The 27288-nt window shown below is 40.1% G+C and overlaps 1 protein-coding gene and 1 long non-coding RNA gene across 5 annotated transcripts in view; one reads left to right on the top strand and one right to left on the bottom strand.

Annotated features, from left to right (window-relative positions):
* Nucleotides 1-7556, bottom strand: part of tpk1 (thiamin pyrophosphokinase 1) — a 56016-nt gene extending 48460 nt beyond the window's left edge. For 3 of the 4 annotated variants that reach the window (XM_077624015.1, XM_077624014.1, XM_077624019.1), the window contains exons 1-3: nt 7477-7556; nt 6522-6605; nt 1198-1272 (exon numbers count right to left, since the gene is read on the bottom strand). In XM_077624015.1, the coding sequence (XP_077480141.1) occupies nt 1198-1272; nt 6522-6564 (118 nt within the window). In that variant the 5' untranslated portion in view covers nt 6565-6605; nt 7477-7556. The other variant, XM_077624016.1, reaches the window with a different exon arrangement.
* LOC144091564 (uncharacterized) lies at nt 7105-15005 on the top strand. The gene is made up of 3 exons (XR_013305756.1): nt 7105-7211; nt 12155-12317; nt 14903-15005. It is a non-coding gene; the product is annotated as an uncharacterized LOC144091564 (long non-coding RNA).
* The last annotated feature ends 12283 nt before the right edge of the window (nt 15006-27288 follow it).

The raw sequence follows: 27288 nt of genomic DNA, 5'->3' as shown, positions 1-27288 counted from the left end.
ATCTGTCAGTATACAAAGTTGGTTTATGTGTGTCCGACTTTTTTTTTAAAATTGCTTTGGGTCTTCTGCTCGAATTGTGAGTTCCACAAATATCAGCAAGGCAGAAATTGAAGAATTAAAGAATCGAGGATCTAATGTGTGAGTGGTTCTTTTTTATAATGTAGAACTATGAGACTCTGATTTTTAATGAACAAACTCATATTAGTCTTCAGCCCATTAATTTTAATCATTTAAGAGGCATACCGCAAAAATACTGTTTTGTTTTTTGCTGGTGAAGTAATAGTTTTGGATATAAAGGGTGCTGCATAGCTGGTAGATCTATGATCTAGGATTCCGGAACCCCTGATATGAGGGGTCCGGTCCCTTTTATGACCTGTGTCAGAGCCTGGTCTGCGTAACCGGCTGTAAGTCAGATCCGTTTCCAGTAGGGGTTAGACTCCACCAGTATGTCCCCGAGTACAAAGCGGTCGCAATGAGAATCAGCACCTCCAAAACTGAGACCATGGTCCTCAGTCGGAAAAAGGTGGCATGCCCTCTCTGGGTCAGGGATCAGGTCCTTCCCCAGGTGGAGGAGTTTAAGTATCTTGGGGTTTTGTTCACGAGAGAGGGAAGAATGGAGTAGGAGATCGACAGGTGGATCAGTGCAGCGTCTGCAGTAATGCATCAGTCCGTCGTGGTGAAGAAGGAGCTGAGCCAAAGGGGGAGGCTATCTATTTATCTGTCGATCTACATTCCCACCCTCATCTATGGCCACGAGCTGTGGGTCGTAACCGAAAGAACAAGGCCGAAATGAGTTTCCTCCGCAGGATGTCCGGACTCTCCCTTAGAGATAAGGTGAGAAGCTCGGTCATGAGGGAAGGGCTCGGAGAGGAGCCACTGCTCCTCCGGATCGAGAGGAACCAGATGAGTTAGCTGGTGCATCTGATCAGAATGCCCTGGGGCGTGCCCTCGGGAGGTGTTCCGAGCACGTCCCACCAAGAGGAGGCCAGAGGGCTGATCTCGGATACGCTGGGAAGACTATGTCTCCCGGCTGACCCGGGAACCAATTGGGTTCCTCCCGGAAGAGCTGGATGAAGTGGCTGGGGAGAGGGAAGTCTGGCCTTCCCGGATGAAGTTGCTGCCCCGCGGCCCGACATCGGATAAAGTGGAAAAAGATGAGATGAGACATTGTAGCAAAGCGAAAGTAAAGAAGTTTACCTTTACTCCAAAGTATGTGAAGGCTGTCTTCATCCAAAGGCTGGTTAAGGATGATTAAACCGATCCTGTGTTTGCCTGCAATCAGACACAAAAGGGTTATGATGTAAAGAATGGTGTTCTTTAAGTCATTTTTCCCCAACACAATAAGGAAAGAAAAGTTTGTTTGTTTCTAAATAGGAGAGATGGTTGGGTTGCTGAAATATTCAATGCTGTTGACACTACCACAATCCCAAACTAGAACATTGTACAATAATGGAATGGATATGACTCCGGTGGCCTAAAAGCAAGACAGTTGAGACTTACCGACTTAGAAATACTTTAAATGGCAAACTTTCTGTGACTACATCACAACCTGATATATTCTAAGGAACAGAAAACAACAACATAAATAATAAATACAAATTCATAAACATTTTAGGGCACCTGATGGTGCAGTGCTTCACTCGCCTGACTTTGGTGCCGTCAAACGTGGGATCAATTCCTGCTAGCTGGTGCTATGATTGTGAATGTGAAAGGTTGTCTTTCTCTCTGCTTGCCCTATGGGTCGGGTCACTGCCGAACAGTCGAGGTGTAGACTGTACTTCGCCCGATGTAAACTGGGTTAAGGTCCAGCAACCCCCACATGCATGGTACAGATGATGAATGAATGAAAAATAAACATTTTGTCTCATTATTTCCATCCATCCTGTTCAAGTTAAACCATGCTTCACTGTCAAAGTCCCTGTCCTAGGATGAATCGATCAACAAATCTAGTTTGTCTCCTCTCTCAAAATCCATCCATCTTGCCACCACTTTTTTGTCATTCATTTCCTTAACTGCTAATGCAGATCCTCTGGCTGCTATTTTGCGATTGCCATTTTTCTTTCTACAGGAGAGTAAAGAAAATATGAGAAAGTAAATGTAAAACTAGAGCTGCTTCAATAGCAATAATGGGCAGAAGATTATCTACTTCTTAGCCCCCTCACCTTCACACTGTATTCCATTAATCTTGCACTCTTGTGTTTGCCTTCATAAATCCCTTTCCAAGAATATTTATTGTTAAGCCATTTTGCTACTGCAAAAATGTCTGAACTTAATTTTACGAGTATTTTAAAATATTTTTCAATTTTGTATTCTATTGTATTTTGAAATTGAAATCCTGAATGTCAAGTCATTTTACTATTGCTTAATGGCTTCATATTATGCATTTTAATTTAAAACAACTGTCTTAAGGTGTATTGACACCTGCCCAGTTTGGTCCGAAAGTATAAAAAAATTTAAACATTCTTCTGTAGCATCCTGTATGTAATATGAAATTGCCAAGATAGAATTACTCTTCATTGGCTTTTAGCACGTTAGTAGCCACTGGCAGAGTATGAACGAGACTGTCCGACCAAAAGTCCCCCATTCCAGGAATGACACTTTTTGAGTTTTTGTGATTGTGCTTAAAGTACCTTTAATCTTTGCTTTTCATTATGGTCCGAGTGAATAATCACATCGCTGGACAACTATAAAAACTTGCTAAAAGCAATATTCTTTGGATTGATATTTCACCAAACAATTTCATTAGTTAATGTATGATTACTTTGCTGCCAAATGTTTGCCTTGCTCATCCACCCCAATGTAAAATGTCTTTGCATGTCTCATACATTTTAATAGCTTAATAAATAATTTTATTTTGTTTCATTTTTTTGTGTTTCGCTCATTTTATACACAATGTGTATGTATACAGTCATACCCTGAGTTACGAGCTTAATGTGTTCCAGCACTGAGCTCGTATGCCGATTTACTCGTATCTTAAATCAACGTTTCCCATAGAAATGAACTAAATACAAATTATTTTGTTCCCACGCTCTGAAAAAAACACCAAAAAACAGAATATTACAATGGAAAACATTTTTATTGGTTGTAATTCACCATCTACGAACAGAGTAACAAATAACTAGTGGTTATGGTGTTTAATAATAAAATGAGGCATTATTCAATACAACGGGGAGTTCGTGGATGGGAGGGGGAGAGAGAGACTTGACGGTTGCACTCATAACGTAACATAAACTTAAAATCTAACTTAAATGAACTTAGATTCCTATACAGACAAAGTTTTAATCTTATGTTACACTAAATTTAAACCTTCTTGTGCAATTACCAAGGCAAAGAGGTTAATGTATTCCACGGCAGCTTTCGAGGCAAAGTTCCTGCTTCTCCATACGGATTGGCGAGCCAGCTCAGTCACGCATACACTACTCATGTTTTTTGATCATTTCGTGCTTAATATCGATTGTCATCATACGGCTTTTCTTCGCACTACCCTTCATTGCACCGGCTTGCTCTGGATCCATTGTGTTTCCCTTAATTCTGCCCTGACTAACTAAAAATAAAACAATGAAAAAAAAATGCAACGCTCCGCCCAGCGCTCGTAGAGATCTTTGCACAAGGGAGAAACGTGGCCACCTGGCTGTCTCGAATGCTCATATCTCAAAATTTGTCTTGTATCTCAAGGTAAATATTTGCTGGGAATTTTACCCGTATCTCAAATTCCTCATATGTCGGTACACTCCTATGTCAAGGCATTACTGTAGTTTTATAATTGCTGAAGGGTTTCGAGGTAGTATTGGGCATCTTAGAATGGGTTGGAACAAATTTAAGCTTTTACCCAGCTAAGAAAACACTTCTGGAATGAATTCATTTCATAAGTAGAGGCACCACTGTGCAAATAAATCAATTATTCAGAGACCTGTATATCTTTGAATAGAAGCAAGCTTTGAAAAAAAAAGTGTGATTTTTGGTTTGGATAGCATGGTATTCAGGTAAAACATCAAATCATAAATGTGTAATTTACATGGATATTTTGTGTGTTGATTTATTAATTTGTTTTGTCATCTCTATTTGCTATATTTTTATAACTACGTTATTTGGTTTTCCATGTGATTACTTACATCTTGAAGCTTATTGTTTCCAAAACGTGTATAAATTCTGTGCTATACCAGAAGTCCAAATTTGCAATTAGGGTTCAAATGTAACAGTTACTTCATTGTAAATTAATAAATGACTCAATAAAACATCAAGTCTCTAAACACGGTACTAAAACAAATACTAAAAGATAAGCAATTCGTTTCGATGAACTCTCTGTAATCTCTGTGTTGATTTTACTCTGTTTGAAAATATACTCTCAGAGGATGCAAAAATAAATAAATAAAAAGCCTGAATCCCAGCTTTCTTACAAATATGGAAAGTTAAGTGTGTTAATTTCATTGCATGTGATTAAGATGTGTGAAAATTCCTTTGACACTCTCACACATGCACTTCCTTTCCCTCTTGGTCTCTTCCTCTTCCTCTCTCTTCCCCTCTCTCTCTCTCTCCCTCTTGGTCTCTTCCTCTTCCTCTCTCTTCCCCTCTCTCTCTCTCTCCCTCTCTCTCTCTCCCTCTCTCTCTCTCCCTCTCTCTCTCTCCCTCTCTCTCTCTCCCTCTCTCTCTCTCCCTCTCTCTCTCTCCCTCTCTCTCTCTCCCTCTCTCTCTCTCCCTCTCTCTCTCTCCCTCTCTCTCTCTCCCTCTCTCTCTCTCCCTCTCTCTCTCTCCCTCTCTCTCTCTCTCTCTCTCTCCCTCTCTCTCTCTCTCTCCCTCTCTCTCTCCCTCTCTCTCTCTCCCTCTCTCTCTCCCTCTCTCTCCCTCTCTCTCTCCCTCTCTCTCTCCCTCTCCCTCTCCCCCCCTCTTCCCCCCCCCCCCCCCCTCTCTCTCTCAACTTGATTGAGACATTACTCTAAATAGAATGTATTTCTGTTGCTTGCTTCATTTAATCTCTCAGAGGAAATTATTGAGACTCCTGGCAGAGAATATAAAACAAGCCTGTGAGTGCATTTTAAAACCCTGGTGGGCAGAGATAGACTTCTAAATTCCGAAAAGTTGTTACAAATGCTAATTCCTGAGGTATTTGTGTCAGCAGAATGGGATTGGTATTTTAGGTATTTATGCTGTTTATGCCGTAAAGTGTTCCTCCTTGCGCATATATGTTTACATGGCGTTGTTGGAAAATATGTTGCTGATTAAGTTCTTATTACAGTCGTACTTCTATTTACGAAATTTATTGGTACAGAACTTGTTTTCTTGCAATCGGCTGGCCACCAATTCAGGGTGTCCCCTGCCTGTGGCCCTAAATCAGCTGGGATAGGTTCTAGCACCCCCCACAACTCTAATGAAGATGAAGCAATTCAGAAAATGAGATGAGAACTTGTTCCGTAACTTTGATTTTTCTTAAGTAGAGTAGTACTTAATATGTAAATTATTTAATTCATTTCACAGTCCTAAAAAAATACCAAGTAAAGCTATTAAAATGATCAGTGTCCCACGTTTGTATGAAAGATGTGAGAAACACACAAAAATTAGATAAAACAAGAAGAAAAGTATTCATTATTGCTTTAAAATGAGTAAAAAGCATGCGAAAACATTTTCAATTCGTGAGGAGTGCAAGACAGTGTAAGGACGAAGTTAACATTAGCACACAAACACATGCACATAAATACACATCTAAACAACTTCAAATTATGAATTCAAAACAACTTAGCATTAAATAACAGTCTCCAGTCTCTCCATTTCTTCGTACAGTACAAAGAGGCCATGTCAAGGAGTCGTCGCTTTTAATTCTTCTTTCTGCTTCAATTGCCTAGCAGTGCTAGTGGGTGGCTTGTAATACCAGTCAATTGCACGCCACTTTCTTATGTTCAGTTTTTTTCTCGGTGGATGACAGGGGCCCCGCTTATTCATTTAATCCGCACCAATAATTTAAAATAAACAACTCTCATGTGGTGCGTCCTATAGGTGGGAAAATACGATAATTGAAATACTGTGCTCCAGAGATCAACTTTTCACATTAACACTAACGCACTTGCAGACAATATCGCATGAATAAATGAGGTCATCAGGTGTCACCAGGCTACATGATAACAATACAAAGTTAATTCAAACAGAGGAAATTTAGCATCACCATAATTTCATTAATGGCAGATTGGCATTAGGTTCATACTGCTACCTACTGTACAAGAGTCCGTAGCACCCATTCATCCAAATTGATTTACCCCCCTACGTTTGAGTACAGTGAATACACCTATAAATACTTGCCGACAATAAACAACAATGAAACTCATTGACAACAAATTTATTCATCAATTTTAGTCGATTTTATCCATTAGTTGTTTCTGACTTATTAGTGAAAAAATAGGCATTTTGCGTAGTTGCATATATGACATTAATATCTTGTGTTTGAGTTGCATAGGTAGGCCACATTTTACTGGATTTTGGTAGACTGTGCACATGTGCTTCCACCAAAGGGATGGAAGTTTGAAAGAAAGTACCTGAGGGCAGCAGGCAGTCCAAAGGTGACAGCTCTTCATTCATGACTGCAAGAGCCAGTCTTCAATCAGGTAACACACCAGGGACTGAGGACGAGAGTAGAGTTCCTTAAAACAATGTCTTGTCACATTATTTTTCGGCCCCTTTTTGAGGAGGTTTCTCACATCCCTAAGTTTGAATTGATATCACCATCATGTTGCAAAGGAATAACCAATTCTTATATGCAGCACATCAATAGATGAAAACTATTCTGAATCAATCCATATTTTTTTTGAATCCATTAATATATATGTAGGTATATGTATGTGTGTGTATATATATATTTTTCTCGTAACTCGAGTCATCCATATGCATATTAAAAAATCGTAACCTGAAACTTTTGTATCTAGATGCATTCGAAAGTAGAGGTATTACTGTATTTATAAATCTCAGAAAATATCAACACTAGGGTCCCGATAATTTGAACATGAAAAAATAATTTTCCTGTGTGAGCTTCCTATGGCTTAATGTCTGAAATCAAAACGTAAACAAATATATGGATATTTATAATGTACTCTACAGTGACGTAACCATTGGAAAATACTGGAATGGCGGTCCCACTAGTCATGATTTCAACCCATTCAATACCAGAAACTTCAAAACACTGTTTTCTGTAATGTTCAACTGGTCAACTTGAATGACTGAGCCGGAAGGTAAAAATGTCTTTTTTTCACGAACTTGCTTACCCTGATTGGTTTGTGATTAATAATTGAACTTAAATGAAAATAAGTGAACTTTGTCCAACACTTCTGTCGCGAACTGCACTGTTCATATGTTTATACGCCACACCAACCATCTACACGCCACCAAAAAAGATGAATCTATTGTATGACTTGTTAAAATAATACCGGTTCAATGAAAACAAGATGAAACCCGTTTAAATGTAAATATAGTGTGGTTATTTCGCGATTAACTTACGGAATGGAAATATTTCCGCCATTGCCGACGTAAACAGTCAACAAGGAGAAATAAGGAGGCACCTTGGTTGGAAGAAAAAAGGGAGTGATTATGCTACAGGGACATCTAGAGGCCAAAAGAAGTAGTGTGGAAATAGTGTCATGTCTCTGCGCAAATACTAAATGAATAGAATATTGCGGCTGCATGGCGGTTGAGTGGTTAGCGCGTCGGCCTCACTGTTCTGGGGTCCTTTGTTCGAATCCAGGTGAGTTCACCTGTGTGGACCTTGCATGGCCCCCCTGGTTCTGTGTGGGTTTTGTCTGGGGACTCCGGTTTCTTCCCACATAGCAAAAAGTATGGTACCAACATTCCTTCTAAGATGTGCAATTGCGCACTAGTTGCATACTCTCAGTGCACAAGAAGACCAATCCAGCACAGTGAAAACCATGCAGTAATACCTTGGCATACGAGTGTCCCAACATACGAGAAATTTGAGATACGAGGAACATTTCAACCAATTCTTTGCTTTGAGATGTGAGCATACCAGATGGTTCCCGATGCGGCCGTCCAGGTGGTTGAGTATGTGAGAGGCTTCTTATGAGAACAACTTTTGATTTAGATTGAGATTAGTATTTTTTAGTATCAAATGTATATGAAATAATAATGACTGATGTTGTCTGGTCGAACAGCAAATAAGTACAACAAGAGATATGACTCCATGAACGCATTTATTCTCACCATAACTTCCAGTGTACTCCCCAACTCGGCAAAATTGTACTCACACGTGTAAACAGACAGTAGGACATCGATACTTTAGTGATGGTGCACACATCAGATACAGTGAGACTGCAGGAGAAGATTCATCTCAAGGTGAATCCACTGCAGGGGCTCGTTAAAATAAACTCACTCTCTTCAATCAGCCCTTCTCCGGACGTTCTGGCACACTGCACATAGGGGTAATCCACATACACACTAGTGTTATGTGCAGATTTACAAGAAGTTATTCATCCTTTACGCATGCATTATACATCCATCTATGAATAAATTCCCATCTGACGGCATCAGTCATTGGAAAGAATGTTTGTTTTTTCCCCAAATTTACCCTCTGGGGATATTAGATCTCATATCTGGCTCCTCCCTGACATTGTATGCCCATGATTTACAAATAATAACAGTGTTACTTCTCTTTTTCCTCAGCATCTTTACATTGAGAACAATTCTAGAGCTAAAATAAAACTAAACAAATTAAACAAAATGTGATTTTTAATTGAAAAATATATATATTTACTTTTAATCAAAGACACCCTCCCAATTATACATTAACCTTGAAGAACCCTCAGCAATCAATTGAGGTACGAGACATTCAGATGATCCTCCTACAGTTTTAAAGAATGTACATCCTTCAAACCGACTTCAGGACTTTTTTTTAAATTTAAATACTCACTAATCATGTGAATTCAGCCCGTCTGTATCAGAACGAAGGAGGCGTCAAAGTTCTGGGGTCGAGGATTCGTATATATATATATATATATATATATATATATATATATATATATATATATATATATATATATATATATATATATATATATATATATATAGTGGCGGGCCGTCAGGGCCTTCCAGGCCTTCTCTGCTGGCCTAACAAATATCTGAATCATATTATATTTTGTCCATCAATACTTATTAGTATTCCAAATGGTCTGTTAGCTTCCTTTCATTGCTTTTCCCCCTGGTTGCACTGCTTCCAGATGTGTGTTTTCATATTGAAGCATTTAACCAATCACATTTCAGCCATTATTTGTTGCCAGATCAGATCTGCCTCAAAGCCTGCACAATCAGTTCTTGCGGGCTCTGCTGCATTAAACAAGCGTCGATAAGACTGTTGCTTTAACCAATCAGATTTCGAGTTGGCAACCCCACAATGATTTTTCATAGGCGTTAGCATTTTGCTGGCTGGGACAAGTCATTGCTTTCACAAACTATGATTGGCTAGTAGGCGGGCCAAAGCAGTACCGAGGCAGCCGAGATCGCAAACTCCACCCACTATGGCAGACAGAAGCAAAAACAAATAGATTCTGTTTGCTCACAAAGCTATTTTTCAGACTGACTTTTTCAGGAAAAAATGGACATAATTAAGAAAGGGCGGTCAACTCTGAAGCTAGCAAGCCTGTTACAGCCGGGAAAATGGTGTGTGGGGCACTTTCAGCGCGCTAACTTAGCTCCACAAGCAAATAGTATATTGTTGTGTTGATTAAAAGCTATTTTCAAAACGGATTATGCCGGAAATATGACAGGACAGGCTCGACTTTCATCATTAGCTTCGATGGCGATAGGAAAGAAGGAAGAAAGAAAGTAGGATGGATATTGTGTAAAAAGGATTTTTGGTGAGTAAAATTACAAATATGGCTATATTCCTAAATAATATTTCAATTGTGGGCCAAGTTCTGATATCTGAAAAGCTCCAGTGTTTGTATTTAAGCTCCAGTGTTTGTATTTAATCACAAAATGCTGCTAGGAAATGGATTTTACCCCAGTTTAATTTTTGGCGTTTCACCATTGACGTCCATCGCTGTCTTTTCCCGGGAAAAATCACCCCCAGGCCTGGTTTTAATGTCTGAAAAGCTCCAGTATTTGTATTTAATCATGAAATGCTGCTAGGAAGTGGATTTTACCCCATTTTTGTGCATTAATTTCTTGATTATTTTTTATGTGTCGCAGCTGTAGCTGCAGTAGAGGTTTTATAGCCATAAAATAGTTTTTGAGGGTTGGATTGATACGCTGAAGGCGCTACCAGAAAATGCACCGCCCGCCACTGATATCTCTCTCTCTCTCTCTCTCTCTCTCTCTCTCTCTCTCTCTCTCTCTCTCTCTCTCTCTATATATATATATATATATATATATATATATATATATATATATATATATATATAGGACACTACCACACTAATGGAAAAACAAACACAAAACAGAGAAAACATGGCTGATGAGCCGTCAGTAGCGATGTTAGTTCCCACGACCTTGCACCAAACTGTTACTTATTAGACCTAAGGCAGCATATCCACCTATATAAAATAAAATTTGATAATCAGACTAGCAAACAGAACCAAAAAAAAGGTTACTCGGGCCCCTGGGAGGATTCAGAAAATATACAGTATGCAGAATTAGCAATGTTCTAGCCCCAAAGTTTAGTTTTTCTGGCTCTGATGGTCTGTTAAAAGCAAATTCAAAAAAGTAATACTTTAAACAAACAACACTTAGGGCACAATTTTCGTAATTGCATAGACATGAAAGAAATATACTGGTGCAGTGAAGTGTGCCCTTGCAGACAGGCCTGGTGCAAGTGACAATTTGGTGGACAAAAGGTGCACTTTTATTACGCTGGTGAAGAGGTGGTCAAAGAAACAGCACTCTGGTAAGCCTGCAGTTGAGACATTGACAGAAAAATACTCAACTTCACAAGCATTTTAGATGGGTGTCATTTCAATCAGGTTTTCTTTCCATAGTGCAGATCTCTCTGGCCAATTTCACATAATTAATCTGTGAGGTCATCTTCTACTTCCAAGTAGGGTTGATGTTGTAATAATTTAATTAAAAAATATCAGTGCTATGAAAGAAAAAAAAAACCTTACACTAAATTCATCATGTGCATTGGTTGAACATTCATTCATTTTCCATACCGCTTATCCTCACAAGGGTCACAGGGGGTACTGGACCCTATCCCAACCAACAACAGGCAGCCGACGGGCGACAACCTGAATTGGTTGCCACCCGATTTCAGGGCACGAGGAAACAGATAACCCTTCACGCTCACAATCATCCCTTCACCGGGTGGGAATCGAACCCGTCACCAAAGTCAGGCAGAGCCACCACTGCACCCTTCGGATTGGTTGAACAAGAAAACTAAATACGATTAAGCCAAAGTATTTATTCATTCATTTTCGATAACACCTATCCTCACAATGGTGACATGGGGTGCACTAGGCAGCGGACACCCTAAACTAGCTGGCCAGCCAATAGCAGGGCAGACAGAATCATTCATGCTCACACTCACACCTAGGGGCAATTTTGAGTGTTCAACCAACCTACACTTACTCATGTATATAAATTAACAATGAAAAGAAATATTAGCATATTTTCTTGAATATGGACCGCTTCCGCGTATAAGCCGTACCCTTAAAATTGCCTTAAAACCGGTGAATTCTACGATTTCTCTCATACAAGATGCCCCCTGATTCATAATTTCCTACTCCATATTTTTATGTTGTTGTTATGTGTTAGTACTTTGTACATGGATTATTTAAAACTTGAGTGTAATGGAGTGACCCTCATATTTGGTCTCAATCTAATTTGTAATGTTGCAACATATTTTCCAACCATTTTTAGTTCCTGTCACAACATTTTCTAGTACTAGTTATGACCAGTTTTTGTTAGACTCGAATCAGAGAGTTTGTTTTCATCCGCCCCGTGCAAAGTATAGTGTTTGGAGGGCAATTTCTGTCTCAAATCTCACAAATAGTCCACCATTGAAAGAAACAGTAGCAAAATTACTCTGGGTATACCCGAGGACTCTAAAATTGTTCATAAGATCAAAGACAGAGTAATAAATATGATTGACTAAGGGACATTGACTGGTCTTTTACCCTATGACAGGGGCATGGGAATAATCATATACATATTCCCTGTGATTTCCCCGTAGGGTTATTGTTGGACATCCAAGAAATTTCAATGGGGTCAAACAAAATTACTTGGGTTCTGTCCCTCATTTGTCCAGCAGTAGGAGTGCAGTCTGACCTTGATGAGTCCAAGAGCGTCACAAGTGTGGTGAGTCCGTCATCTGACTGCTGGACTCTAATCTCAGGGTAAGATTTATTATTCACCTGGTCCTCTGGCTCTATACCAAGGGCCTGGCTCCAACTGAGTTCACATTAGTGAATGAGGCAATATAGTGTGTATAAATCAAAGTGAGGCAAGAGAAGGTAATACAGAAAATAAATGCTGTGCGCATTACAGCATGGGGGGAGAGATCACTGAAGGTCTGTACCATTTTGCAAATCAGGGCATTGTACTAATCTAGAGAAGGCTGACCACCAAAAAGAGTTCATGAACTTTCTTGATGGTATTTGTATAAATATTAATAAATTGATTGCAGCAAATCCTGTCAGGGCCTTCAAGGGCTTCTCTTTTGGCCTAAGAAATATCTCATTGCCTTCTCGCAGGCGTAGGGATGCGTCATCGCTTTCACCAACTATGATTGGCTAGTGATAGAGTGGACTAGCCAGAGCTGTCAAAGTGTATCTGGAGCAAGCTTCACAAGCAAATGTATTGTTGCGTTGATTTAATAGCGGTTTTGTCAACCCGCAATGGCTGAAGGAGGAGAAGAAATGGATTTGTTTGCAGATTTACTGTCAAAGCCATTTTCAAGATGGACTTTTCAAGAAAAAAAAGCTGGACATCATTAAGAAAGGTCGGACAACTCCAAAGCAAGCAAGCCTGTCACAACCGGGAACGAACATTTTCAGCACTAAATCGAATTAAAACATATGCCAGAAATACGACAGGACAGGCTTTACTTTCAGCATTAGCTTCGATGGCGATAGAAAAGGAGGAAAGAAAGGAGGATGGATATTATGTACAGTTAAAAAGGATTTATGGTGAATAAAATATGGCTATATTCCTCAATAATATTTCAATTGTATGAAGTTATTGTTGATGTTTTTTTATGTGTCGCAGCTGTAGCTGCAGTAGAGGTTTTATAGCCATAAAATAGGGTTGGATTGATTCCGATAGCTGAAGGCATCACTAGGAAATTCACGGACCGCCACTGATATATATATATATATATATATATATATATATATACATATATATATATATATATATATATATATATATATATATATATATATATATATATATATATATATATATATATATATATATATATATATATTGTGTGGCCTAGACTTAAATTTATCAATTCCTGTTTATGATTGAAGTTGCCAAGTTGAAGTGTCACTGAAAGCCATTAAAAGTGCAAATCAAGCTAAAACTCTTTATGGGACACTTTCTTGCTGGAGGACTGCTGTGCTGTTTATTATTGATCCGTGAAGGAGACATACAAGGTTCTTCTCTCTGTTTTGGGCGGAATAAATGGATCATTGTGATGCCGGTATTTGTGTGTGAGAACACACTTTATTTTTCAAAGACTCTGTGTTCCTTCCTATGCACTGCTGCAAGAAATATGGCCAAGAATGGTTATGGATCCATTCATGAGAAAATTGTCTTTAGGACTGAGACAAAAGGGGAAAATGAATATTGAACATGTGTTTGCTGTTTAGAGTGCAATATGCACCACATTCAAAGCGAAGCTTTAAAACCATTCGTGCATTCTGCATTGTTATTCAAATGGTTTCTTCATGAAAGCAAACAGATTTTTATATAATTACACAGTTGAAAATAGTCTACAAAGCCCTTCTTTTGTATATTTATAAAATATCTTTGAAGGTTTGGCGGCATACCTATATCTGTCAAATACATCTCGATAGGACAAATATTTTAGCATTTGTGTCATTCGCTGAGACAAGTAAAAATATGTACTGAGACTAAATAAAGCTCACAGTCTGGCCCAGATCATTGTCTGAGGTCTTTTCATATACAACCTTGTTAGTAATGCTTAGCCAGAAATATGTCCTGTAAATAACGGCAAAGCGGCTGAGTGGTTAGCATGTCGGCCTCACAGCTCTGGTGTCCTTGGTTAAAATCCTGGTCGGTCCACCTGGCTTGAAAGAAAAACATATTCACCAAAGTTTTTGACTGCGCAAAATGAGTCTCGAAACTATTCACTCACCCGTACGTGTTGATTTCAAATGCAAAACACGTCATTCGTGCGCATAAGACATTACGTTCACACATTTGATGAATTTGTGCATGTTTACAAATCTCAAAAGATGTGTGTTTTGTGCCACATGGATGTGTGCATCGAAAATATGAATGTTTCCATTCACATGCGTGTGTGCATCAAAAATGTGAATGTGTTTCCTGTCTCGTGTGTGCATTGAAAGTGTGAATGTGTTTCTTTTGAGACTTATCAAGCCCCAAACAACACTGCCAACCCGTGTCACGGCCCCATTGAAACGTCTCCTTCAACCAGGTGGGGTCTCTAAGCCGTGCATCTTGGCTAGCACAGCAGGAGAGCACGGCAACTGCGAGACCTAAAGCCCAGGCAACTTGTCTGGCTGCTAGAGTCCTCTCTTAAAGGCAACACATTCAATTAACCTGTGTGCACCTGTTATATAGGTACAGAAGCTATAAAGCTATGAAGTGTGTTTCCATAATATAAGCTATATTTTTCTGTTTCGAGTGTATCAGCGTCTATGTGGTTTCCACGTGTGGCATGACTGATGTTATTCATTCATTCATTTTCTCTACTGCTTTTCTTCACAAGGATCATGGAGGGTGCTGGAGCCTATCTCAACTGACTTCCGGCGAGGGTCCAGAATAATGAGTGCCACGAGCTAACCACTCGCCCACTGGGCCGCTGACTGATGGTAAGTTTGTCACAAAATGTGGCGCATATACGTATTTCCATTCACTGGCGTGAGTGAACACAGCTGTGTTTGGGGCAGTAAAAATGGGAACTCGGACGTTTGGTCGCCGGACGTTTGGTCGCCTGGACGTTTGGTCGCCCTGACGTTCGGTTGCCTGGACGTTTGGTCGCCAGATGTTTGGTCGCCGGATTTTTGACAACATGACAGAGAGTTTACTGTTGAAACCAGCTCTCAAAATTATATTCATGAGAGAGAGAGTTTAATATCTAAATATCTACTGTTGAAACCAGCTCTCAAAATTATATTCACCCGGGCGACCAAATGTCCGGGCGACCAAACGTCCGGGCGACCAAACGTCCGGCGACCAAACGTCCGGTCACGGTAAAAATGATGTTCACATGCCAAATTATGATGGCGGCTCACCGAGGGATGTGGCAATAAGACTGATGTGGAATAGGGTAAAAGCCATATTCACCTCAGCTGTGTGTATACACCAACCAATATTTTCCTGCAGAAAAATATTTAGATTTGTCATCGACTAAGCTTTTCTATGATACCTTGATTTTTACAATCGGTGAGAAAATAAGGAGAATTCCACCACACACCTTTGGCAAAAGGCAAAATGAGTCACAAACGTTTCTACTTTTCTATAACACTGCCAGATCAAAAGCTAGCCCTAATTCCTCAACATTTAAAATACTTTTCCTCATAGAGTCATGATTTGGGCATCAGTAGAATCATGCTGTCATGCAAATCCTAATCATACCAATTTCTTTTGCCTTCTGAATTGTATTTTTTTTGCCCTTGGTGCCATATTTTGTTTAATATTCTGGAATCTGATTAATCCTCCTTTCAAAACATAAGGGTAATCATCATTTGATTAAAGCTACTCCAATGTATAAGTAAAAGGGAGAGGTCAGGTGGACTGTAAAAGTTTGGACCTACAAAATGGTTTAAGCTCAGGATTTGGAACCTCTGGGCTGTCCTCGGGCCGCAGCGTATATTTTCAGATGTGACACACAAACATCCCGAAAGTGGTAAACATGAGGCTGCAAATGTAGAATAATAAAGTAAAAATATTAAAATGTGATTTGCTTTTGATGACAAATCAAACCTTAAGTCTTTGAACCTGTGGCAGTTCTCTGCTAAATGTTTAAGCATGCTGCATGACAACGAAATTTCTCCAGATGTGATACACCAGTTGTGCAAATGACTTTGCCTCTAAGGTTTAGGCATAATAAACACATGAAAAAAATAATTACTTGAATTTGCAGCACAGCGCGCCAGATGCTTTTTGTTTATGCCTCTGATATATGATGCTAATTAGGAAAACAATGACGCCAGAAAATAGTTTAAATGATTTGTTGGGAATTGGAATATAGATTACTGTTTGGTGTTTTATCTTCGGTGAATTCAAATTTAAAGCCCTCTTTTCCGTGAATCCAACGCTGAAGCTTTTTTAAAATGTATTTTAATTTTGGGTAAAACCTATTTTCACATGAAATTTTAATCGAGCCTGCACCTGCCTTCCCCCTTTTGGTTTGGGCTCGATTCCTGCCGGTGGCAGTATGTTTGTGAGTGCGGATGATTGTTTGTCTATCTGTGTGCCCTACAGCTGAATGGCGACCAGTCTCGGCTGTAGTCTGCCTTTTGCCTCGAGTCAGCTGGGATAGGCTCCGGCAATCCCCACAACCCTTGTGAGGATATGCGGTGTAGAAGATGGTTGATTGAACGAGCCCTCCCTCTTACTTTGGAGGCAAACCCAGACTTTAGGGGTGTCCCAATGTTTTCTATGGGGGCTGTTTTCTAGGAAAAATAGAAGGATGCCATGGCCCACTTAATATATTTCCAATTTAATTTGTTGAGACAATACAGTAATCCCTCAAATATCGCAGATTATGTAAACCAGACATGGCCGCGATAATTGAAAAATCGTGAGGTAGGATCACTCCTATCATCAAAACCATACTACATGTTTGTACACTTATGCAAAAATACAAGTACACCCGCACAATAATCAAGAAGTGTATTTATAAATGCAGTAATACCTTGAGATACGATCTTAATGCGTTCCAGGAGCAAGCTCGTATGTCGATTGACTAGTATGTCAAATCAACTTTTTCCATAGAAATGAACTAAATACAAATTCATTTGTTTCCCAACCTCTGAAAAAAGATTTAAAAAACTGGATATTACAAGGAAAAAATATATTTTATTGGTTCCAATTCACCATCTACTAACGGAGTAACAAAAAATTATATAGTGGTTATGATGTTTGAGAGTGAGAGTTTGAAAAAGTGAGCGTGGTAGAGTGAGAGAGAGAAAGAAGATGGATGGCAACGCGCTCGTAACAATAACATAAACTTAAAATTTAACTTAAATGAACTTAGATTATTATACACTTAAAAATAGGTTTTAGTCATACTTTACACCAGGGGTCTCGAACTCAATTTACCTGGGGGCCGCTAGAGGCCGAGTCTGGGTGAGACTGGGCCGCATCAGGATTTCCACAAGAAAAGCACTGATAAAACTTTCCAACATTATCAAATATCTTTATTTTTTAACAAAAAATAATGAATTAAATAAATTAACTTAAAGATGAATAAAAAATAAATCAATCAGTAATATAAAACCAAATAATACTAATGAGCATACAGTAGATATATACTGGCTGGCTAAGTAGAGAAAATGAATTATTTTTATTCCGTTTCAAATGTCTGTATTTACAGCTCTTTAACCTTTAACTTTCTGAACTTGAATGGAACATTGAACATGAAATATTCTGAACACGGCTTCTTTTGCCTACTCCTTGCTGCTAGAGACCTGGCAGCGCTTCTTCTCACATAGTCACATTTGGCTTGAGGGAGGAAGCAGTGGAGACCCTCAGTAGAGCTTGAAGATGCTCATCAGTAAGTCTGGACCTGTACTTGGACTTATTGAAGTTCAAGGTGGAGAAGAGCTTCTCACACAAGTATGTGCTCCCAAAAAGGCACATGGTCCGCTTGAACCTTCGGGAAAGTTCAGGGAAGCTGGGGGTCAACTCTCTCAAAAATTGCCCAAGCTTGTCTGCTTCTCCACTCACCTCCCTGAACTTGGCTTTGAGTGCAGAGTTGCACTGCAGGTCAATGAGCTCCATTTGAAGCTCAGGAGGGGCATCTTGCACATCAAAGGAGAAGGGGTCCGCAAAAATTTGAAATGTGGCTTTGTGTGTCTTGAAGTCTGCAAATCTGTGATCAAATTCCTCCTGTAGCTTCGAAATGGCCTCAACATACTTCTCACCACTGAATGGTGTGCCTGCATCCACGAGAGCCTTGCATGCTGGGAAATGGCAAAGGTTTGTCTGAGAGAGCTGGGCTTTCCATAACACAAGTTTAGTGCAGAATGCTCTCACATTGTCATAGGCAGCACTGACAAGTTGCCCCTGGCCTTGTAGCTTCTTGTTCAGTACATTAAGCTCATGTGTGATATCAACAAGAAAAGCCAAGTCCATGAGCCATTTGGGATCACTTAGCACAGGATCAATCAACTCACAAACGGCGTAGCTAGCTTTGACTGCTGCATTACTGTCTTTGGTAGCCTTCTTGAAGAGATCCTGTTGCCTCAGAAGACGTGTTTTAAGACTGGCAACCTGGTTGGCTCTCTCATCTCCCTGGTATTTTTCGTACTCCTCAGCATGTCTCATAGTACAATTACGTTTCAAATTGTATTCCTTGTGCACCGCAACTTTTTCAGTGTAAATGAGACACGTCGGGGTGCCCCTGTGTTCAACAAAGAAATATTGCACTCCCCACTTTTCTTGAAACTGTCTGTGCTCATCACCGACCTTTCTCTTCACGGCAGGCTTTGAAAGAGACATCTCTGGGGCTCTGTAATATGTTTTTCCACTTGGAATGAGTCTCGGGTTGATCTTTCACATTCAGTCGCGCGGGTTTGTGGCGCATGTGCACTTTCGCTCTCCGTTTCAATCGCGGAGATGGCTACAGACACTGACACAGGCTGGATCACGGATCATAGCGCCTCATTCAGTTCTATGCTGAGAGCAGCGGAGGAGTGTGCGCGCCGAGCGGAGTGATCGGCCTCACGGCTTCTCCTCCGCCCAGCTGATTGGAGGAATGAATGAGTGAGTGAGCGAGGCACTGGACAGCCCGGCCGATGTCCCGCCCTCCAGAGCCGTATACCTCACCGTGATTGGTTCATTCAGCTCCGAACCAAAGTTCCCTCTAAATTTTTGTTGGTCTGAGCAGAAAGACAACCTCCCTGAGCGCACTGAGTACCAGTGTGAGCGACATCATCGGTACTCGGATGATTCGCTTAAAGACGTTTCGCCGACGGACGTTTGACAGACGGGCAGGTCGCCGAATGGACGTTCCACCGAACGTTCATTCGGCCGAACGGAGGTTTCGCCGAAACGGGATTCGAACGCTCGCCCCGCCGGATCGTGTGTGTACAAGTTTTTCAACCTCGGCCCGCGGGCCATATACGGCCCGTTAGGATTTTTAATCCGGCCCGCCGCCGGTGTTTTCCAAATTATAGTAAAAATCAATGTTCGTCTACCATCAATGGCAGTCCGGGAATAAGCACTCTTGGGCAGGCAGATGTAGCAGAACCGAGCCGTAAAATGACAGCAATCGGGTCAAATCCATCCTAAAACAGCATTTAATGATTAAATACAAATACTGGATGATATCGCGATGGAGGCAAAAAAACGTCTATAGACGTCCATTCGCCAAACGGCTCAAAATGCTCTCAAATTCGGTCAAATCCAGCTGAAAACAGCGTTTAATGATTAAATACAAATACTAGTATTTGTATTTAATCATTAAACTAACAAATACTAGTACGACCTGTCCGTCTGTCAAACGTCCGTCGGCGAAACGTCTTTAGGCGAATCATCCGGTCACGACATCATCATTGCTCGCTATCGGCACACCAGTATCACACCTGCCACAAGCAGGTGCATGTCAATGTTCCCTCTAATTTTTCATGTAAAACATGCTGTAAAACAAGAAAAACATGAGTGGACAGAGCTACTGCCACTGGCTGCCACTTAAACGGCGCCATCATGGGGAAAGGGGTAAAAAAAAAAAAAAAAAAAAATTAAAAAAAAAAAAAAAAAATTAAAAAAAAAAATCGATATTTCATATTAAGACGGGGGCCGCAAATTATTGTCCCGCGGGCCGCAGTTGGCCCGCGGGCCGCAAGTTTGAGACCCCTGCTTTACACTAAACTTAATTCTATTTTTTTTTGCTTTTCTTCTTCCGGCTTGGCTATTTTTGCATCGCTTCCACCTTCACTTTTAGCTGGAGTTTATAAAAGGAACCTATCTAGGGTTGTTTGCTTTTGTCTCCCCTGTAAAATATTACGAAAATGACGTACACAAATGTCCTCACAATACGTATTACATTTTTCCATCTCATCTGTCACAATGAAATTTCCCGAATACGGGATGAATAAAGTTGTCCAATCCAATCCAATCCAACATTAGAGTGAAACTGCTATCATTCATTGAGTCCTGCACTCTCTTTGAACCATAAATACAATGACAAGCATGGCCCCTCCTACATTTATTATAGGCATTCACACCGGATGATAATTATTTTGACCTTTAACAATTATTTTTGAGTTTTATAAAAAAAATTCTTCCTGCCCCAAACTCAATACAGTGGTACCTCGTCATACGACCGCTCTTCATACAAAATTCTCGTCTTACGGCGGAAATTTCGATCGAATAATTCGCCCGTCATGCGATCAAAATTTCGTGATGCGACCAAGCCAGGTCTTTTTTGCATTTCTTTCGTGTATAACAATATCTACGAGCACGGAACGATTAATTCAGACGAGTTTCTCATACAACCAGGAAACGCACAACGCGCGGGCAAAAAGAGGGCTTTCTGGGTAATGAAGTATACTCGTGCACACAACACCCATAGGCAATGGCAACCTTTCTCAGAATAAAACTTCATTACCCACAATCAATACGTGGGTAAGCTCAACTATTGTATTTCCTGTTATTCTTTCTAAGGAAAGAAGCTCCCGCGATCGTTCTTTAAAGACTATTTCTCGTTGGCAAGTGGTCGTGCGTTATCCTATTGTGAGGACATTTGTGTGCATCATTTTGGGAATATTTTGAAGGCAATACAACAGCAAACAGTCCATCGATAGCGAACGTGAGGGTGGAGGCGTGGCAAACCCCCAACCCGGAAAACGAAGGTAACAAAAGATTACAACAAAATTAGAATTCAGTTTTGTGTAAAGTTACATTAAACGTATGTTTGAGTGTCTATATATATTAATCCAAGTTAATTTAAATTTGTTTGTTCCGTTTACGAGTGCGTTGTCGTGGGAAAAAAAAGAAACCCCACCCCCCCACGGCCCCAAACGTCTCTGTCTCCCGTCGGCGAAATCTGCCCAATTTTAGTTAGATTAAACACATTTTATTACTATTAAACCACTAGTTATGTGTTACTTTGATAATAGATGGCGAATTAGAAGAAATATAACATTTTTTCCAATCCAATATCCTGTTTTTGGTATTTTTTCAGAGGGCTGGAACGAATTAATTTGTTTTCCATTCATTTCAATGGAAAACGTCCGCTCGAGTTACGAGAATCTCGTCATACGAGCTCAGTTCCGGAACGGATTAAGCTCGTATCTCGAGGTACCACTGTATATGGGATTGTAAACAGGAACAATTGTTGGAAAGCTTGAAGGACAAAAAGACAGAATTTCATAACATCTACTAGAAAGGATGGAACCAAGAACAATAAGGAAAGCAATTTTGGAAGATTATTTGCAGATTTCAAATATGAAACATTGCTGCTGTCAGTGCCATGCATATATCATGCTCCAACTGGGTGCAAGAAGAAAAATAATTCAAGTATATATTATATTGAGAGCAGTCTCCAAGCAATGAAATATTTCTTTCTCATATCTAGCCTCATAACAGATGGGTGGCATATTGCGAGTGCACAGGAGATAATAGGAGCTCAAGATACATTTATGAAATTTAGAAGGCAGACATGGGAAACAAACAAATCAAACAGAAAACTTTTGATGTCCTGATGTGATGTTTCCCACTTTCCTTTTCATTACAGCAAATGTTGATGGAAAAAAAATACATCTTGATGAGCTATCTGTGCTATGGAAGCTAGGGATGAAAGAGTACTTATACCAAAACTCTGACGAACGGCGGTCAAAAGTACATAAGAGAGAATCTTGAAACGTGGATAGTGGTTGTTGTCAGACAGCCAATGAGAGCCCAGGAGAGTTTAGCGAGGTTCTAAAGTGAGAATCAATGCATCCACGACAGTTTCAAAATAAAATAACGGATAAGGAAATACATTTACTTTTTGGGGGATTTTGTAACTTGGATCATTTTTTATATCTCGAGGCACTCATTTGCATATAAAAAGCTTTTGTATCCTGAAAATTTCGTATCTAGAGGCATTCGTAAGTAGAGGACTGTATATCGTATGTTGTGTCCAGTATTACACAGCGCCTTATGTGATGAATATAGAAATTTCCTCTGAAACTAAGATAATAAGTATCAGCCACTATAGTAAAAAGTAGATAATTGGAACTTCAGCGAAGCGTGGTTTGTATACAGTTAGCGGAGATGTCTACAACATCTGAAATCTGCTGGCCCAACCTTATTTTCACAGTTTTGAAGCCTTACTACATATATAGTTGGCAATTTCTTTTAATTTTCAAATTTGGTTCTTGGACGCGATCAAATGAATTAAAGTTGACTTTCTTTAGTGTCCCTTTAATGCCCTAAGCCAGTGGTTCCCAAACTGGGGGGCGCGCCCCCCTAGGGAGGCGTAAAGAGAATTCAAGGGGGGCATGAAGTCATCTGCTAAAAAAAATGTTTAAATAGATTATAAGAATAATAAAATCAAAGAGCAAATATCTTCCATTAAATACATGCAAAATATGATTATAGCAGCCACTCCAACGGTCCAACCCATTTTCTATTAACAGAGATCTGTTTTCCTGAACAATGCTAAGAAATAAATGCAATAAAATAAAATAAGTTCACATGAGCAAAACAGGAAGTGGGAGGGGGGGGGGGGCGTGCGGGTCTACTGGAAGCAAGAAGGGGGGCGTCAGGTAAGATAGTTTGGGAACCACTGCCCTAAGCACTTACTTACCAAACATTACCTTTGCTCTTTGACTCATTTTTGCAATAACGTGTACACAATGTTGCATGATTCTAGCTTGAAATCGATTTGAGGAGGAGTGCAACTTCAGTCAAAAATATATGAGGAGGATGGATGAATTAGTATGGACAAGTGGGGAACAATGTGAAGATGAGAGGAGGCTTGGTGTGGTCTATTTCTGTGGGAAATTCATATAATGTATAAAGAACTAAGCCAAGGCTTCTCTGCCATGGATGATTTTTTTTAGTCCCTTGTGCCTTCGGAACAATATGGGGTCATCCTGGCATAGACACTAAGCCTCTGAATCTCTCACCATGTCCCTCAGTGCTTTTGTCTGGCTGCTGCTGAGGCAGCACCAATCCCTTCCCGGAAATGGAAGGATATTATAAAGTATTAAGGAAAAGTCCAAGTGGGAATTGAAAGAGATAAAAGTTGAAAGTTTACAGCCAGCGCTCCTTGCTATCTTAGATACTTCCCATGAAGTCAGGGCTTAGTTAAATAAAGACATTGTGGGTGGGTGTCATACTGCAATTCTGGTCAAGATCAGATTTGTGAAATGCAGTTTTAGAATGGTTTCCATATCAAGTTCATTGTGTTTAACCAGCATTTATAAATACCTTTGGGAATTGTCGGTGAGAGTTTAGTTTTGTCTGAAAACTAAAATACTCACAATAGCTTTCCAAGGTTGAAGAAAAACAGCTTTGCATGCACAATTTAAAACTCTAGTACAGTAGTATTATATATAGCAAGATCTCCCGTTTGCAGTAATTATTGCCAAGAAAGAATGAATCAGAAAACTACCATTGTTGGTAATAATTGAAAGCACTGTCCAAACAACAACAACAAAAATTGAATCGGGCAGTCGTCTAGCATTTCTCCCAGCCGGCCCATGGGAAAGCGGCTGGCTATGGTGCTGGCAAGCGACGAGCAGGATGCGGCGTTGGCGAGCCACGAGCAGGAAACCATGATGGTCAAAACGGCTACTGAGACTCCTCTGTCCAGGGAAGGCTCTGTGGGGAGATTGTCCAAAATGGGCTGACACCAGGCTGTACTGCTGAAAAAATAAAAAAAGTAAGCCCTGGGCTTTCCGGTGGGTCTGTGATCGCTGGGAGTATTCTGTTATGAATTTCTTCCTTCTTCATTCATTCATCTTCAATACTGCACATTCTCGAAAGGGTTGCAGGCATTGCTGGAGTCTACAGTGTAGACTGGTCGCCAGTCAGACAAACAATCATACACCACCAGTGGGAATCGAGCCCACGCATGCACCTCTACACCACGAGGCGGCTGGCGTTATGAATTTCTCGGTGGCGAAATGGAGATGGGCCGAGATGCAGGACAACAGGTGGACAAAAGAGTGTGGAGGTGCACTAACATATGGTTTTAATAACAAAACGGGAGTCTACGATATAAAACCTTCAATACAAAAGGCAGGGGAAAAGTGACAAACTGACTTACGAGGGGAAAAGCATGGAGGGAAGAGGAACACCAACTAAACCAAATCTAACCTCAAATAAGAACAATACTCCCACAGCGGGTAGACAAAGACACATGGTTTAAATACATATACAGAGGTTTGACAAGACAATTAGCGACATCAGGGTCACCCTAACCCTAGAGCAAACGAAACTAATAGGTAATCACTTAGACACACAAGAGAAAACTTCCAAATCACCAAGCGCCAACAAAATGTGACAATCCAGCCTAAAATACCTTTGTAAAATATAGTCCCTCTCTATTGAGATTGCCAATGTTACTACAAGCAACCTCGCTTTGCCACTTAATGACAGAAGAGATTTATAACATCTGACAAATCGAGCAGTCTCTCACTCGGGATTCAGATCTTGTCCAAGCCCCAGGCGTTACAAGGTTAGACCTCCTGTTGATGGCCCCTGCACTTGCAGTAGAGAGCCATCAACTTCCCCTGTTCCTCCGTGTCAACATATAGTGCTGACAACAATATAAATGGTCCGACAGAAGTACTACCTCGCACCTGCAGGGAACGATAGCACATTATATTCTAGTTTAGGACCCTGTAGTTAATAGATACTCAGAATTCTCTACCCTGCAGTGATCAGGCTATCAAGATTACTGTGGACTACTCTCCCTCCCGGCTCCTTTGTGATGAAATGATCATTTTGGGAGCTGCAAGCCAGCGAAATATAACTTCTTATCATTTATTCTATCATGACAACTTCTGGGTAACTAATCCATTTCTTCTTTTCATTCCATTTTGCCACATTCGCACTTTAATAACGTAGTGGGCTACATCAACGCCACAAGTATTCTTTATTACAAAGCACACTCATATTAGAACATGTTATCTTATGACCACAGACATGTCACATTGCAGAAAGTCGGTCACGTGCAAAGAAACCCCATTTCCCAAATGTGAAACTGGATTACTCTCAAAACTTCCTGTTAGTATAAAGTCAAAACGATGTACACTTGTGGGGCTGTGTCATTGTCAAACAATGAGAAATTAGTGAAACAGCCATCTCTTGTTTAATTCTATTTCTAAAATGACAGGGAAAAGCCAACACACCCGGCACCTCCAACTGAACTGCAGATATAATGTTTTCTATTTTCAGTTGTCCATCAAGCAAAGGCACGCGCACTTTTTCAATGTTTTCTTCTTATTTTTTTTTACACTGGCTTTAATCTGTCAATGGCTTGGTATCCATAATTAGGAATTTTAAAATGAAACACATTTCTTTAGGTTTGAAGTGAATTCTAGTCTCAAGTGGAGAAGCTATTTATTGTATTGCTTGACTGAGGGTAGGAATGGCCATGAGGCAGTACCATCAAAGCTGCTATTTAATGCATCCACTGAACTAACGGGTGGAACTCTTGATTTACCACTCTACCCATCATGACCTTTGTGTCATGACCGAAAAGACAATACATAAGTATACAACTACATAAGTACATAAATATACAACTACATAAGTACATGAGTATACAACTACATAAGTACATAAGTCTAAAGTGTAAATGGTTGCAATCACATTCACTCCCCATTGAGAGGATCCAGCTGTGCTTGCTCTGGCATCTGTGTTGTCATTTTTAGAATGTCAAACTGTGAAGAGACCCTCAACCTTGAATATGATGGAGGGATTAGAATATGTTTTACAGCTGACCTTTAACTCCTTGATGTCTTCCCCATTGAGAAATAAGGAATGGGTAAAGATAGTACCGTATTGACATGGATAAGCAAAATATGTTGCTAAGTATGGTACCATATTCATAATCAATGTCAACCAATATAAACATAAGAACTAGTTCCCTTTTAATTTCTTGAAATAGTCTTTTAAATGGGCATCCCAGTGAGCGTGAACATGCATGGTAGGCTGGTTGAACACTCTCAATTTACCCTCTGTATGAGTGTGAGCTTAGTATATAGCTCTCCATGTCCTTGTGCCCTGCAATTGGCTGCCCACCGATTCAAGGTGTCCCCTGTCCCGTGCCCATAGTTAGCTGGGATAGGCTCCAGCAACACTTAGTGAGGAAATGCAGTTCAGAAAATGAATGAATTAATATTCTTTTAAATATGTGTTACAAAATTGAGGTTCGGGGAACTTACTACTATTTAGAGTTCTAAATATTTTCCGGTTGAAACAAAAAACAAAAAGTATTGCAGAACAGATGCTGATTTTATAATGTGTCAAAAATACCTCCAGATTAAGACCACAGTGAGCTGGTGGCAAGCGAAGACAATTCAACTCCAGCTACTTCAATGTCAACATTGAACAAGACAGTCTGTCTTGTCCAACAAGTTAACTGAGGACAAATATAAACATACTGCCTACATAAATGAGTCAAAATGAGCAAAAGTTGGCTTTGTTATTTGAAGATGGGGCAGATAGGACAATTAAGAAAAGATAAAAGTCAAGCAAAATAGCCACATTTTCCACCGTCCATAAATTTATCCAGCTCATGCTTTCCAAACATTGATGCTCAGGCCCCTCCCTAGGCTACACTCATGGCTAATCTATTTTAAATACCTTAACTTTACAGCATTTCGCATCTTTCTGAGAGAGCACCCCTTGAAACGGACCTAATGACATCACTGGTGGCTTGTTTACACATATGGTAGACAACATTCAATGTGCTTTTTAGTATAT

This window comes from Stigmatopora argus, chromosome 17 (genome assembly GCF_051989625.1).
Source record: "Stigmatopora argus isolate UIUO_Sarg chromosome 17, RoL_Sarg_1.0, whole genome shotgun sequence".
Taxonomy (NCBI): Eukaryota; Metazoa; Chordata; class Actinopteri; order Syngnathiformes; family Syngnathidae; genus Stigmatopora; species Stigmatopora argus.
This window is presented reverse-complemented; position numbering and strand designations above follow the sequence as displayed.